The 16,577-nt window shown below is 44.6% G+C and overlaps 1 protein-coding gene across 1 annotated transcript in view; it reads left to right on the plus strand.

Annotated features, from left to right (window-relative positions):
• The window catches only part of IPO4 (importin 4), a 320,435-nt gene that overhangs the window by 59,927 nt on the left and 243,931 nt on the right, over positions 1-16,577 (plus strand). The window contains exons 6-7 of the mRNA XM_069762452.1: positions 5,463-5,642; positions 5,746-5,811. Of these exons, the coding sequence (XP_069618553.1) occupies positions 5,463-5,642; positions 5,746-5,811 (246 nt within the window). The remainder of the gene's footprint in view (positions 1-5,462; positions 5,643-5,745; positions 5,812-16,577) is intronic.

The raw sequence follows: 16,577 nt of genomic DNA on the forward strand, positions 1-16,577 counted from the left end.
TTGTGCAGAAGTCTGGAGGATACACAGCTGATAGTTCTACTGAATAGACTGTTAGAATTTGTATTATGGAAAGAAAAAAGCAGCTAAGTAAAGAAAAACAAGTGGCCATCATTACTTTAAGAAATGAAGGTCAGTCAGTCTGAAAAATTGGGAAAACTTTGAAAGTGTCCCCAAGTGCAGGTGCAAAAAACATCCAGCACTACAAAGAAAGTGGCTCACATGAGGATTGCCCCAGGAAAGGAAGACCAACAGTCACCTCTTCTTCTGTTAAGTTTATCTGAGTCACCAGCCTCAGAAATCACAGGTTAAAAGCAGCTCAGATTAGAGACCAGGTGAATGCCACACAGACTTCTAGCTGCAGACACATCTCTACACCAACTGTTGTAGGCCATGAAGGCCTGCTGCACAAAGTCTCCTCTTAAGGGCTCATACTCACTTGCGAGTAACTCGGATGAGTCTCGCATGTTAATACCCGGCGCTGCTGCCGGCACTCAGATTGGAGCATGCGGCCACATAGGAATACATGCAGCGGCACGCTCCGTTCCTGAGTGCGGGGTACAGTGCCGGGTATTGCCGTGGGAGACTCATCCGAGTTTCTCGCAAGTGAGTATGAGCCCTTAAGAGGAGACTTTGTGCAGCAGGCCTTCATGGTAAAATAGCTGCTAGGAAACCACTGCTAAGGACAGGCAACAAGCAGAAGAGACTTGTTTGGGCTAAAGAACACAAGGAATGGACATTAGACCAATGGAAATCTGTGCTTTGGTCTGATGAGTCCAAATTTGAGATCTTTCATTCCAACCACCGTGTCTTTGTGCGACGCAGAAAAGGTGAACGGATGGACTCTACATGCCTTGTTCCCACCGTGAAGCATGGAGGAGGTGGTGTGATGGTGTGGGGGTGCTTTGCTGGTGACACTGCTGGGGATTTATTCAAAATTGAAGGCATACTGAACCAGCATGGCTACCACAGCATCTTACAGCGGCATGCTATTCCATCCAGTTTGCGTTTTAGTTGGACCATCATTTATTTTTCAACAGGGCAATGACCCCAAACACACCTCCAGGCTGTATAAGGGCTATTTGACCAAGAAGGCGAGTGATGGGGTACTATGCCAGATGACCTGGCCTCCACAGTCACCAGAGCTGAACGCAATCGAGATGGTTTGGGGTGAGCTGGACCGCAGAGTGAAGGCAAAAGGGCCATAAAGTGCTAAGCATCTCTGGGAACTCCTTCAAGGTTGTTGGAAGACCATTTCCGGTGACTACCTCTTGAAGCTCATCAAGAGAATGCCAAGAGTGTGCAAAGCAGTCATCAAAGCAAAAGGTGGCTACTTTGAAGAACCTAGAATATAAGACATATTTTCAGCTGTTTCACACTTGTTTAAGTATTTAATTCAACATGTGTTAATTCGTAGTTTTGATGCCTTCAGTGTGAATGTACAATTTTCATAGTCATGAAAATACAGAAAAATCTTTAAATGAGGTGTGTCCAAACTTTTGCTCTGTACTGTGTATGTATGTATATATTTGTATGTATATATAGCTAGCTAGTGTTGAGTGCAAGTGCTCGCTACTGCAGTTTGCATCAGATGTTCTGGTATGCACAGAGTATCACAGATCCCAGCATATATTTCTTTTGGGTGTCTTAGCAGCCGCGAAACATGCAGGGTACGGAGTTTATCATGTCACCCGAGCACCCGCGATACTCTGTGCATACCCGAGCAACCTAGGCAATCTGGAGTAGCGAGCAGTTGTGCTCAACACTAATGATGACGTATTCAATATGACAACCTAATGTTATCAAATTCTGTGTTGTACCTGAAAATGCACTATACACCTGGATACAGTCCTTGAGGAGGGATGTGGTTTCCAAAATGAGGTCATTTGTGGGGGATTTCCACAGTTTAAGCACATCAGGAGCTCTCCAAACGCGACATGACATCCATTCTCGATTCAAGCAAATTCTGCGTTCAAAAAATAAAATGGTGCTCCTTTTCTTCCAAGCTTAGCTGTGCGCCCAAGCAGTGGTTTTCCCCCACATATGAGGTATCTGTGTTCTCAGGAGAAATGTTGTGAATTCTGCTCTTGGGCTCCCTCCGGTGGTCATGAGTGGTAGTGCTGCTGTCTTTGGATCGCAGCATTCATCAGGTGTGTCCACTCATTGCAATTTGGACTGGGCTATTTAGTCTGGCTTGATTCTTTAGTCAGTGCCAGTTGTCCATTGTTTTTGGAGGATTCACATCCCTGCCCGGTCTCTCCTGTTTGCTGTTCATTTCAACAAAGATAAGTTCTGGCTTTGTTTTTGCAGTCCACATGCTGTGGGCTTTATAGTTCGGTGTATTTGCATGTTTTGTCTTGTCCAGCTTTGTCTGTGTAAGGATTTTTTCAGCCAAGCTGGTATCTCTGGAGATGCAGATATACCCTTCATGTCTTTAGTCAGATGTGGAGTTTTTGTATTTTCTGTGGTGGATATTTTCTAGTGTTTTAATACTGACCGCATAGTACTCTGTCCTATTCTTTCTTTTTAGCTAGAATGGCCTCCTTTGCTAAATCCTGATTTCTGTCTGCGTATGTCATTTCCCTCTCCTCTCACAGTCAATATTTGTGGGGGGGCTGTCTATCCTTTGGGGATTTTCTCTGAGGCAAGATAGTTTTCCCGTTTCTATCTTTAGGGGTATTTAGTCCTCCGGCTGTGTCGAGGTGTCTAGGGAGTGTTAGGTACATCCCACGGCTACTTCTAGTTGCAGTGTTAAGTTCAGGGTCTGCGGTCAGTAAAGGTACCACCTTCTCCAGAGTGCGTCTCATATTGCTCCTAGGCCACCAGATCATAACAGAGAAAGTGCACAACAAATTTTGCTATCCATTTTCTCTTGTTACCCTTGTGAAAATAAAAAAAATGTCTGTCTAAAGTACATTTTTAGTGGAAAAAAAGGAAAATGTGAATTTGTCCTTCCACACTGCTTCAGTTTCTGTGAAGCACCTGAACTGTTAATAAACTTCTTGAATGTGGTTTTGAGTGCCTGGAGGAGTGCAGTTTTGAGAATGGTGTTTCTTTTGGGTATTTTTCTGTCACATAGGCCAGTCATAGTCACTTCACTTGTGATGTGGTCCCTAAAAAGAATGGTTTTGTAAATTTTGTTGGAAAAATGAGAAATCGCTTGTCAACTGTTATAGCTTCCTAACAAAAAAGTGTAAAAAATTATGCTGATGTAAAGTAGACATGTGGGAAATGTTATTTATTGACTATTTTGTGTGACGTGTCTGTTTTAGTGGCACAGAAATTAGAATGTTGAAAAGTGAAAAATTTTCACCAAATTTCATTTTTCTTTTCCACAAATAAACACAAGTCATATCAAACATATTTTAGCACTATCATGAAGTACAATATGTCAGGGAAAAAACGTTCTCAGAATCACTGGGATCCGTTGAAGCGTTACCGAGTTATTGCCTCATAAAGTGACACTGCTCAGCATTGTAAAATTTGGCTTGGTCATTGAGGTCAAAATTGGCTAACTTATTAAGCCCATCTTGATTATATAATTGTGTCTTGAATATGTTTTGGTAAGCCGCTAAAATGCTCAAATGTCTGTCACTGTTCAAATATTTCTGGTCCTAACTTTGTGTCTGTATGTATCGTTTGTATGCATCGTATATACAGTTGTGTAAAAAAGTGTTTTCCCCCTTCCTGATTTCCTATTCTTTTGCATGTTTATCACACTTAAATGTTTCAGATCTCCAAACAAATTTAAATATTAGACAAAGATAACACAACACAAGTTAACCTAATATGCAGCTTTTAAATGATGTCTTTATCATTAAGCGAAAAAGACATCCAAACCTACAGGGCCCAGTGTGAAAAAGTGATTGCCCCCTATACCTAATAACCGGTTGGGCCACCCAAGTCTTTGTGATAACTGGCAATGAATCTTTTACAACGCTCTGGAGGAATTTTGGCCCACTTTGCAGAATTCTTGTAATTCAGCCACATTGAAAGGTTTCAGAGCATAAACCGGATTAAGGTCGTGACTTCGATTAGGCCACTCCAAAGTCTTAATTTTGTTTCTCTTAGGCCATTCTGAGGTGGCCTTGTTGGTGTGTTTTGGATGATTGTCCTGCTGCATAACACAAGTGTGCTTCAGATTGAGGTCATGAACAGATGGCAGGATATTCTCCTTGAGAATTTTTTGGTAGACAGCAGAATTTATGGTTCAGTTTGCCACAGCAAGTCTAGTCCTGCAGTTACAAATCAGCCCCAGACCATCACACTACTACCACTATATTTTACTGTTGGTATCATGCTCCTTTCCTGAAATGCTGAGTTACGTCTACGTCAGATGTTATGGGATGTACACCTTCCAAAACTTCCTTTCTTGTCCCGTCAGTCCACAGTGTTCTCCCAAAAGTCTTTTGGGATCATCAAAATGTTTTCTGGCAAAACTGAGACCATTTTGTGCATAATGGCTCCTACTGTGGTTTGCTGGAGTCCCAAAGCTTTAGAAATGGCTTTATAACCTTTTCCAGACTGATAGATCTCAATTACTGTATTTTCTGGCGTATAAGACTACTTTTTAACCCCTGAAAATCTTCTCAAAAGTCGGGTATCGTCTTATAGGGCAGGTGCGGAGTAATCTGCGGTCGCCGCATATTGTGGGGGGTGCGACCCCAATGACGAGGTGAGGGGGCACCTCACTGGGAAGGTGTAAGTGAAGCAGAGGCAGAGAAGGAGATAATAGGATACAAGGGTGAGCCAGATGAGTGAAAGAGGAGTGTTTTTCTAGGCACAGCACCGCTCTTTTTTGCATAACCCTGGAATCCCAGACGCTGACAGTTTGCTTCACTTACACCTTCCTGGTGAGGCGCTCCCTCACCTCGTCATCGGGACCACTCCTCCCCACTATAAATGTCGACCGTAAATTGCTCCGCACCCACCCTATAAGACGACACCCAGCATATAAGACAACCCCCGACTTTTGAGAATATTTTGTATTTTAACTGGAAAAGTTGGGGGTCGTCTTATACGCCCAGTTGTCTTAAACGCCGGAAAATACGGTACTTTGTTTCTCATAAGTTCCAGAATTTCTTTGGATCATGGCATGATGTCTAGCTTTAGAAGACCATTTGGTCTATTTCACTTTGTCAGTCAGGTCCTATTTAAGTGATGTCTTGATTGATAATAGGTGGGGCAGTAATCAGCCTGGGTGTGGCTAGAGAATTTGAACTTTGCTTCTCAAAGATGTTATAAACAAAATTTAACTTACGTTTTAAGGCTGGGGGGGGGGGGGAGGGGGTTCGGCGCAATCACTTTTTGACATCGGGGCCCCACACATCGGGGACATTCATCTAAAAACTGCACTTTGTTTACTTTTGTTAACTTTTTGTCTAATATTAAAATTTTTACTTTTTTCATATATATAATGTTTCTTCGTTTTTGTTTTTTTTTACTTATTTTTTTTTAAATTTCAGGTCGGTCTCTTGGTTCTGCGCTGTGCCTTAGATCTCAATGCTGTAATCTTCCGCCCCCACTTCCCAGACCTATTCAAACTTTTTAGCCAGACTATTGCTGATCTTCAGAATGGACCCTTACTATTTTATACTGTTCAGTGTGTCACAAGTATTGTGCCTGAGCTGGTTGGTAATGAAACTGTAAGTACTGTGCAGCTCCAAACCTCTTGCTTCTCTTTCAATGATATGCCTTTAGTCATGCTTTAACCGTTTTAATTACTTTATTTTTTTTTTTTTTTTTTAGAACATACTGAGAAGTTTGATGCCAAAGTTAGTAATAGCGGTTAAAGAGTTGATAAGGATTAATCAGGTACTGCTTATTTGTTTTTTATTACTTTATTAAATGGCACTTTAAATGGCATGTTAGGCAGCAGACCATTGATAGTTTAGTAGATAATGATTAAGTGCAACTTTTTAAACCTTTCTCTTTCTATGTGTAGGAATCAAATGTGCTGTCCTACTTGGTGACTGTCAGCCTTTTCTCTCTGTTTTCATGTAGAGGTAGCAGTCACGGAGTTAAATGGCTCATGTAACTTTTAACCCCTTCCCGACCTTTGACGCCACGTAGGCGTCATTAAAGTCGGTGCCAATCCGACCTGTGACGCCTATGTGGCGTCATGGAGGGATCGCGTCCCTGCAGATCGGGTGAAAGGGTTAACTCCAATTTCACCCGATCTGCAGGGACAGGGGGAGTTGTACTTCAGCCTGGGAGGTGGCTTCACCCCCCCGTGGCTACGATCGCTCTGATTGGCTGTTTCACTTTCAACAGCCAATCAGCGATTTGTAATATTTCACATATGAAAACTGTGAAATATTACAATCCAGCCATGGCCGATGCTCCAATATCATCGGCCATGGCTGGAGACCCTGATCTGCCCCCCCCCCCCCACCACCACCGATCTCCTCCCCAGCCGTCCGATCTGTGGTCCGCACACCTCCATCATCCTGTCAGCTCCCCCATCCGCTCCCCCCCCCCCGTGCTCCCATTCCCCCCCCCTCCATACTTACCGTGCCTCCCGGTGTCCGTCCGTCTTCTCCATGGGCTCCGCCATCTTCCAAAATGGTGGGCGCATGCGCAGTGCGCCCGCCGAATCTGCCGGCCGGCAGATTCGTTCCATGTACATTTTGATCACTGTGATAGGTTTTATCACAGTGATCAAAATAAAAAAAAAATAGTAAATGAACCCCCCCCCCCTTTATCACCCCCATAGGTAGGGACTATAATAAAATAAAGAATTTTTTTTTTTCTACTAGTGTTAGAACTAGGGTTAGGGTTACGTATGTGCACACGTATTTTGCTCCTCTGTGGATTTTTCCGCAGCGGATTTGATAAATTCGCAGTGCAAAACCGCTACAGATTTATCGCGGTTTTTCTGCAGATTTCACTGCGGTTCTACAACTGCGGTTTTCTATTGGAGCAGTTGTAAAACCGCTGCGGAATCCGCAGAAAGAAGTGACATGCTGCGGAATGTAAACCACAGCGTTTCCACGCAGTTTTTTCCGCAGCTGCGGATCCGCAGCGTTTTCCGCAGCATGTGCACATACCCTTAGAATTAGGCTATGTGCACATGGTGCGGATTTGGCTGCAGATCCGCAGCGAATTGGCCGCTGCGGATTCGTAGCAGTTTTCCATCAGGTTTTATAGTACCATGTAAACCTATGGAAAACCAAATCCACTGTGCCCATGGTGCGGAAAATACTGCTCGGAAATGCTGCGTTGTATTTTCTGCAGCATGTCAATTCTTTGTGCGGATTCCGCAGTGTTTTACACCTGTTCCTCAATAGGAATCCGCAGGTGAAATCCGAGCAAAAAACACTGGAAATCCGCGGTAAATCCGCAGGTAAAACGCAGTGCCTTTTACCTGTGGTTTTTTCAAAAATGGTGCGGAAAAATCTCACACGAATCCGCAACGTGGGCACATAGCCTTAGGGTTAGGGTTGGAATTAGAGTTAGGGTTGGAAATAGGGTTAAGATTAGGCTTGTGGTTAGGGTTATGGTTAGGAGTGTGTTGGGGTTAGGGTTGTGGTTAGGGTTGGCATTAGGGTTAGGGTTGGGGTTAGGGGTGTGTCGGGGTTAGGGTTGGGGTTAGGGGTGTGTTAGGGATGTGATTAGGGTTATGGCTAGAGTTGGGATTAGGGTTAGGAGTGTGTTGGGGTTAGTGTTGGAGTTAGAATTGAGGGGTTTCCACTGTTTAGGCACATCAGGGGTCTCCAAACGCAACATGGCGCCACCATTGATTCCAGCCAATCTTGCGTTCAAAAAGTCAAATTTTGCTCCCTCCCTTCCGAGCCCCGACGTGCGCCCAAACAGTGGTTTACCCCAACATATGGGGTACCAGCATACTCTGGACAAATTGGGCAACAACTATTGCGGTCCAATTTCTCCTGTTACCCTTGTGAAAATAAAAAATTGCTTGCTAAAAATCATTTTTGAGGAAAGAAAAATGATTTTTTATTTTCATGGCTCTGCGTTGTAAACTTCTGTGAAGCACTTGGGGGTTCAAAGTGCTCACCACATATCTAAATAAGGTCCTTGGGGGGTCTAGTTTCCAAAATGGGGTCACTTGTGGGGGGTTTCTACTGTTCAGGCACATCAGGGGCTCTGCAAACGTAACACGATGCCCGCAGACCATTCCATCAAAGTCTGCATTCCAAAACGTCACTACTTCCCTTCCGAGCCCCGACGTGTGCCCAAACAGTGGTTCCCCCCCCCCACGTATGGGGTATAAGTGTACTCAGGACAAATTGGACAACAACTTTTGGGGTCCAATTTCTCCTGTTACTCTTGCGAAAATAAAAAATTGCTTGCTAAAACATAATTTTTGAGGAAAGAAAAATTATTTTTTATTTTCACGGCTCTGCGTTATAAACTTCTGTGAAGGACTTGGGGGTTTAAAGTGGTCACCGCACATCTAGATTAGTTCCGTGGGAGCTCTAGTTTCCAAAATGGGGTCACGTGGGGGAGCTCCAATGTTTAGGCACACAGGGGCTCTCCAAACGCGACATGGTGTCCGCTAACGATTGGAGCTAATTTTTCATTCAAAAAGTCAAATGGCGCTTCTTCCCTTCCGAACCTTGCCGTGTGCACAAACAGTGGTTTGTGACCACATATGAGGTATCGGTGTACTCAGGAGAAATTGCCAAACACATTTTAGGATCCATTTTATCCTGTTGCCCATGTGGAAATGAACAAATTGAGGCTAAAAGAAATTTTTTGTGAAAAAAAAAAAAGTACTTTTTCATTTTTACGGATCAATTTTTGAAGCACCTGGGGGTTCAGAGTGCTCACTATGCATCTAGATAAGTTCCTTGGGGGGGTCTAGTTTCCAAAATGGGGTCACTTGTGGGGGAACTCAAATGTTTAGGCACACAGGGGCTCTCCAAACGTGACATGGTGTCCGCTAAAGATTGGAGCCAATTTTTCATTGAAAAAGTCAAATGGCGCTCCTTCCCTTCCGAACCCTGTCGTGCACCCAAACAGTGGTTCCCCCCCACATATGGGGTATTGGCGTACTCAGGACAAATTGTACAATAACTTTTGGTGTCCAGTTTCTCTTTTTAACCTTGGGAAAATAAAAAAAATTGTTGCTAAAAGATCATTTTTGTGACTAAAAAGTTAAATGTTCATTTTTTCCTTCCATGATGCTTCTGCTGCTGTGAAGCACCTGAAGGGTTGATAAACTTCTTGAATGTGGTTTTGAGTACCTTGAGGGGTGCAGTTTTTAGAATGGTGTCACTTTTGGGTATTTTAAGCCACGTAAACCCCTCAAACTGACTTCAAATGTGAGGTGGTCCCTAAAAAAAATGGTTTTGTAAATTTTGCTGTAAAAATGAGAAATTGCTGGTCAAATTTTAACCCTTATAACTTCCTAGCAAAAAAAAAAATTTTGTTTCCAAAATCGTGCTGATGTAAAGTAGACATGTGGGTAATGTTATTTATTAACTATTTTGTGTCACATAACTCTCTCTCGTTTAACAGAATAAAAATTCTAAATTTAAAAATTGCTAAATTTTCAAAATTTTAGCCAAATTTCCATTTTTTCACAAATAAACGCAAAAATTATCGACCTAAATTTACTACTAACGTGAAGCCCAATATGTCACGAAAAAGCAATCTCAGAATCGCTAGGATCTGTTGAAGCGATCCTGAGTTCTCTCATAAAGGGACACTGGTCAGAATTGCAAAATACGGCCAGGTCATTAAGGTCAAAATTGGCTGGGTCATGAAGGGTTTAAGCATAGAAAGTGCCTCATCCCTATCCTGGTATGCATGGCCACCTCATCCCTATCCTGGTATGTGTGGCTCCCTCATCCCCATCCTGGTATGCATGGCCCCCTCATCCCCATCCTGGTATGCACGGCCCCCTCATCCCCATCCTGGTATATGCGGCCTCTCATCCCCATCCTGGTATGCACGGCCCCCTCATCCCTGTCCTCGTATGCATGCCCTCCTCATCCCTGTCCTCGTATGCATGCCCTCCTCATCCCTGTCCTCGTATGCATGCCCTCCTCATCCCTGTCCTCGTATGCATGCCCTCCTCATCCCTGTCCTCGTATGCATGCCCTCCTCATCCCTGTCCTCGTATTCATGCCCTCCTCATCCCTGTCCTCGTATGCATGCCCTCCTCATCCCTGTCCTCTTATGCACGCCCTCCTCATCCCTGTCCTCGTATGCATGCCCTCCTCATCCCTGTCCGGGTATGCACGCCCCCTCATCCCTATCCTGGTATGCACACCCCCTCCACGCTGCATGTAATGCAGTGAATATTAATTTCTCTTTAGCTTCAGGTGCAGGAATTAGCCGCAGCCGCCGGCTCCTGCCTCCTGTGATCTGCTGCTCCACTACTGCCGGGCTATAAGATGCAAAATCCATACCCTGACAGATAGGATGACCTCTAAATGTGCCACTTCCCCACCAAGATGCAATATAGGTAGAAATGGGGAAACATAATTGCTTAAATGCAAATATGCAGAGCAGTGTCCCATCAATGCACAGAGGAGAAAACACAGTGCTGCTAGTTGTAACACAATATCACTCACAGAGAAACCCTGTAATGAATGTACACTGGAATCCCAGTGTACCTAAGGCTACTTTCACACTAGCGTCGTACACTGCACGCCGCAATGCGTCGTTTTGCAGAAAAAACGCATCCTGCGTTTTTTCTCCATAGGCGTGTATTAGCGACGCATTGCGACACGTCGCAACCGTCGTGCGATGGTTGCGTCGTGTTGTGGCAGACCGTCCGAACAAAAAACAGTTGCTTGCAACGTTTTTTTGAGCGTCGTGTCTGCCATTTGTAAAATGGCAAACACGCAAATTGCAACACGCAAATTGCATACAATACCATGAGCCAGAGAAGCGATGAATGGCCCAGTATTACCAAGCGCAGGTGAAGCGGAAAACCCGACGCGTGTCGCCATACAAAGGTGGCTTTCTCAGGGGTCTCAGAGATCCTATTCCAATATGTAGTTGGTATAATTATAATATTAGCAAATTCCTCCAATTAGAAAGGTAGTATAATTCTTGTGATAAGCAATGTCACTTACCCCATATGCAGGGCATTGCAGTAGCTTAGGTATCCATAGTTACGACCACTAACAACTAACACTGAGTGGTCGTAACCTTGGATACCTAAGCTACTCCAATGCCCTGTGACATAGCGAATCAGAAGAATTCTACTACATTTCTAATTTTAATTTTTGATATTATTATTACAGCTACTACATATTGGGATAGTCTCTGAGATGGAAATACTGCTTTATACCGTATGAGCCCGCACACAACCCCCCTACATAACGTCTAAGCCCCCACATAGCCTCCTATAATAAAATATGAGCCCCCACATCGCCTGCTATATAGTATGAGCCTCCATATAGCCTCCTATATACTTATCTAGAGGTGTGGTGAGCACTTTGACCCACTAAGTGCTTCACAGAAGTTTAAAATGCAGAACCGTAAAAATAAAAAATCATATTTTTTCACAAAAATTATCTTTTCGCCCCAAATTTTTTATTTTCCCAAGGGTAAGAAGAAATTGGACCCCAAAAGTTGTTGTACAATTTGTCCTGAGTACGCGGATACCCCATATGTGGGGGTAATCCACTGTTTAGGCGCATGGGAGAGCTCGGATGGGAAGGAGCGCCGTTTGACTTTTCAATGCAAAATTGACAGGAATTGAGATGTTGTGTTTGGAGAGCCACTGATGTGCCTAAACATTGAAACCCCCCCACAAGTGACACCATTTTAGAAAGTAGACCCCCTAAGGAACTTATCTGTTGGTGGTGGCTGTTGGGCATCATGTTATAGTGTAAGATCGCTGACCTGACACTTTGCTGTGCACTGTGTCAGATCAGCGATCTGACATGCACAGCTCCAGGTTTCACAGTGCCTGCTCTGAGCAGGCGCCGTGAAGCCACCTCCCTCCCTGCAGGGACCGGAATGCCGCGGCCATTTTGGATCCGGGGCCTGCAACGAGGAAGATGGTAAGAGACCTTCGGGAGGCTCCGTGGGTCTCAGGGAAACACGCAGGGAGCCCCCTCCCTGCGCGATGCTTCCCTGTACCGCCGGCACACCGCGATCATGTTTGATTGCGGTGTGCCAGGGGTTAATGTGTCGGGAGCGGTCCGTGACAGCTCCTGGCATATTGTGCTGGATGTCAGCACAATGACGTATTATCCCGTCGGTGGTCATACGGGCCCACCCCACCTCGACGGGATAGTACGTCAGATGTCAGAAAGGGGTTAATATTCCATCTAAAAATACTGGCACATTATGCCTGTGCACATTATGACAGCTCCCTTAATTTCAAGTGCCCTGTTTAGCTGTGCCAACTTAAAGTGAACCTGTCAGCAGGATTGTGCACGGTAACCTACAGACAGTGTCAGTTCAGCTCCATTATACTGATTAAAGTGATACCTTGGTTGATGAAATACGTCTTGTGGTTGTTGTTTAATCTTTATTTTCAGTTTTTATTTAATGATATGCTCGTGCTGCGGGGCGGCCTGTGTGTGTGGGGGGGTCTTTATGTGGTGCTCTGATTAGCTGTTCATAATGCAGCCTGCTGACAGGTCACTGATTCCTCACTGACCCGCCCCCTAGTTTGCATAATGAATCATACTTAAAAAAAAAAAAAAAAAAGCTTCTGAATGCATTTGCCAGCCATGTGCAATAGCAGCTGATAGCAATCTCCGAGAGCTGCTACTGGGCAGGAGGCGCCATCTTGGAGGAGGACATTTTTTTCTTTTCTTCTCCAGCAAGATGACACCGCCTGCCTTCAGTGATTGGATCTCTATTAGTGATGAGCGAATATACTCGTTACTCGAGATTTCTCGAGCATGCTCAGGGGTCCTCCGAGTATTTTTAAGGCCATGTTCACACTATGCGGTTTTAACTGCGGAACCGCCGCGATTTTGCCGCTGCGGGTCCGCAGCTGTGTTCCATGCAGGGTACAGTACAATGTACCCTATGGAAAACAGGAACCGCTGTGCCCACATTGCGGAAATGCACTAAAAAACCCGCGCTGAATAGCTGCGGTAAAAAAGAAGTACCATGTCACTTCTTTGTGCGGAACTGCAGCGGTTCTGCACCCATAGACCTCCATTGTGAGGGTCAAACCCGCAGTAAAACCTGCAGACGAAAAAAATATCTGCGGGTTTTCTGCGGTTTGTGGTGCAGAACCGCTGCAGCAGGAAGTGCGTGGGCGGAGTGTGGCTGCCCCCCCCCGTGCCCCAATCCCACCCCCCCGTGCTCCGATGCCACCCCCCGTGCTCCGACGCCCCCCCCCCCGTGCCCTCATCTCCCCCCTTATACTTACCGGGCCTCCCGGTGTCCGTCCGGCCGTCTTCTCCCTGGGCGCCGCCATCTTCCAAAATGCGCAGTGCGCCCGCCGAATCTGCCGGCCGGCAGATTCGTTCCAAAGTGCATTTTGAAAACTGAGATATAATCTCTCAGTGATCAAAATAAAAAAATAGTAAATGACCCCCCCCCCCCTCCTTTGTCACCCCCATAGGTAGGAACAATAAAAAAATAAAGAATTTTTTTTTTTCCCCCACTACAGATAGAACTAGGGTTAGGGTTAGGGGTAGGGGTAGGGTATTTTCAGCCATTTTAACCCTAAAAAAAACTTCCTAGAAAACACAGACTCAGCAGAGAAAACTGCATAAAAAACTGCACTAAAAAGCGCATCAAAAAAACGCACCAAAAAACGCACCTGCGTTTTCTGCCAAGAGCTGCGGTTTTTAGTGCAGAAAAAACAGCAGGGAAATCAGGAACGTGTGAACATGGCCTTAGTGCTCGGAGATTTCGTTTTTCTTGCCGCAGCTGAATGATTTACATCTGCTAGCCAGCATAAGTACATGTGGGGGTTGCCTGGTTGCTAAGGTATCCCCTGTATATAGTATGTACCTACTGTATGTCATCTCCTCCTGTATATACCTGTGTCATCTCCTCTTATATAGTATATACCTGTAAGTCATCTCCTCCTGTATATAGTACATACCTGTGTCTCATCTCCTCCTGTACATAGTATATACCTGTATGTCATCTCCTCCTGTATATAGTATATACCGGTGTGTCATCTCTTTTATATAGTATATACCTGTAAGTCATCTCCTCCTGTATATAGTATATACCTGTATGTCATCTCCTCCTGTATATAATATATACCTGTAAGTCATCTCCTCCTGTATATAGTATACACGTGTCATCTGCTCCTGTATATAGTATATACCTGTGTGTCATCTCCCCTGTATATAGTATGTATCTGTATGTAATCTCCTCCTGTATATCGTGTATACACTGTGTTGCAAATTATTATGCAAATTGGATTTAAGTGTCAAAGATTTAATTGTTTTGTTTTTCAAATAAACTCAAGGATGGTATTGTGTCTCAGGGCTCAATGGATCACTGAAATCAATCTTAACCCCTTTCTGACATTAGACGTACTATCCCGTCGAGGTGGGGTGGGTCTGTATGAACACCGACTGGATAGTACGTCATACGCGATCGGCCGCGCTCACAGGGGGAGCGCGGCCGATCGCAGTCGGCTGTCAGCTGCCTATCGCAGCTGACATCCGGTACTATGTGCCAGGAGCAGTCACGGACCGCCCCCGGCAAATTAACCCCCAGCACACCACGATCAAACATGATTGCGATGTGCCGGCGGTACAGGGAAGCATCGCGCAGGGAGGGGGCTCCCTGCGTGCTTCCCTGAGACCCCCGCAGCAACGCAATGTGATTGCGTTGCTCCGAGGGTCTCCTTACCTCCCTCCCTGTAGCAGGCCCGGATCCAAGATGGCCACGGCATCCGGGTCCTGCAGGTAGGGAGGTGGCTTACCAAGTGCCTGCTCAGAGCAGGCGCTTTGTAACCCTGCACTGCTCTAACTCAGATCGCTGATCTGACAGAGTTCTGTGCAATCTGTCAGATCAACGATCTGTGATGTCCCCCCCTGGGACAAAGTAAAAAAAAATATACACATATTTAGTATCGCCGCGTCCGTAACAGCCCGACCTATAAAACTAGCCCACTAGTTAACCCCTTCAGTTAACCCCGTAAGAAAAAAAAAAAGAGGCAAAAAACAACGGTTTATTATCATACCGCCGAACGAAAAGTGGAATAACACGCGATCAAAAAGACAGATATAAATAGCCATGGTACCGCTGAAAACGTCATCTTGTCCCGCAAAAAACGAGCCGCCATACAGCATCATCAGCCAAAAAATAAAAAAGTTATAGACCTCAGAATAAAGCGATGCAAAAATAATTATTTTTTCTATTAAATAGTTTTTATCGTATAAAAGCGCCAAAACATAAAAAAATGATATAAATGAGGTATCGCTGTAATCGTACTGACCCGAAGAATAAAACTGCTTTATCAATTTTACCAAACGTAGAACGGTATAAACGCCTCCCCCAAAAGAAATTCATGAATAGCTGGTTTTTGGTCATTCTGCCTCACAAAAATCGGAAAAAAAGGCGATCAAAAATTGTCACGTGCCCGAAAATGTTACCAATAAAAACGTCAACTCGTCCCGCAAAAAACAAGACCTCACATGACTCTGTGGACCAAAATATGGAAAAATTATAGCTCTCAAAATGTGGTAACGCAAAAAATATTTTTTTTCAATAAAAAGCGTCTTTCAGTGTGTGATGGCTGCCAATCATAAAAATCCGCTAAAAAACCCGCTATAAAAGTAAATCAAACCCCCCCTTCATTACCCCCTTAGTTTAGGGAAAAATTAAAAAATTTTAAAAAATGTATTTATTTCCATTTTCCCGTTAGGGTTGGGGCTAAAGTTACGGTTAGGGTTTGGATTACATTTATGGTTGGGATTAGGGTTAGGGGTGTGTTTAGGGTTACTGTTGGGATTAGGGTTAGGGGTGTGTTTGGATTAGGGTTTCAGCTATAAATGGGGGGTTTCCACTGTTTAGGCACATCAGGGGCTCTCCAAACGCGACATGGTGTCCGATCTCAATTCCAGCTTATTGTGTGTTGAAAAAGTAAAACAGTGCTCCTTCCCTTCCGAGCTCTCCCGTGTGCCCAAACAGGGGTTTACCCCAACATATGGGGTATCGGCGTACTCAGGACACATTGGACAACAACTTTTGGGGTCCAGTTTCTCCTCTTACCCTCGGGAAAATACAAAACTGGGGGCTAAAAAATAATTTTGGGGGGAATTTTTTTTATTTTTTTTATTTTCACGGCTCTGCGTTATAAACTATAGTGAAACACTTGGGGGGCAAAGTTCTCACAACACATCTAGATAAGTTCCATGGAGGCTCTGCAAACGCAATGTGACGCCTACAGACCATTCCATCTAAGTCTGCATTCCAAATGGCGCTCCTTTCCTTCCGAGCTCTGCCGTGCGCTCAAAAGGTGGTTCCCCCCCACATATCGGGTATCAGCGTACTCAGGACAAATTGGACAACAATATTTAGGGTCCAATGTCTCCTGTTACCCTTGGAAAAATACAAAACTGGGGGCTAAAAAATAATTTTTGTGCAAATTTTTTTTTATTTGCACGGCTCTGCGTTATGAACTGTAGTGAAACACTTGGGGGTTCAAAGCTCTCACAACA

This window comes from Ranitomeya imitator, chromosome 1, assembly GCF_032444005.1.
Source record: "Ranitomeya imitator isolate aRanImi1 chromosome 1, aRanImi1.pri, whole genome shotgun sequence".
Classification (NCBI taxonomy): domain Eukaryota; kingdom Metazoa; phylum Chordata; class Amphibia; order Anura; family Dendrobatidae; genus Ranitomeya; species Ranitomeya imitator.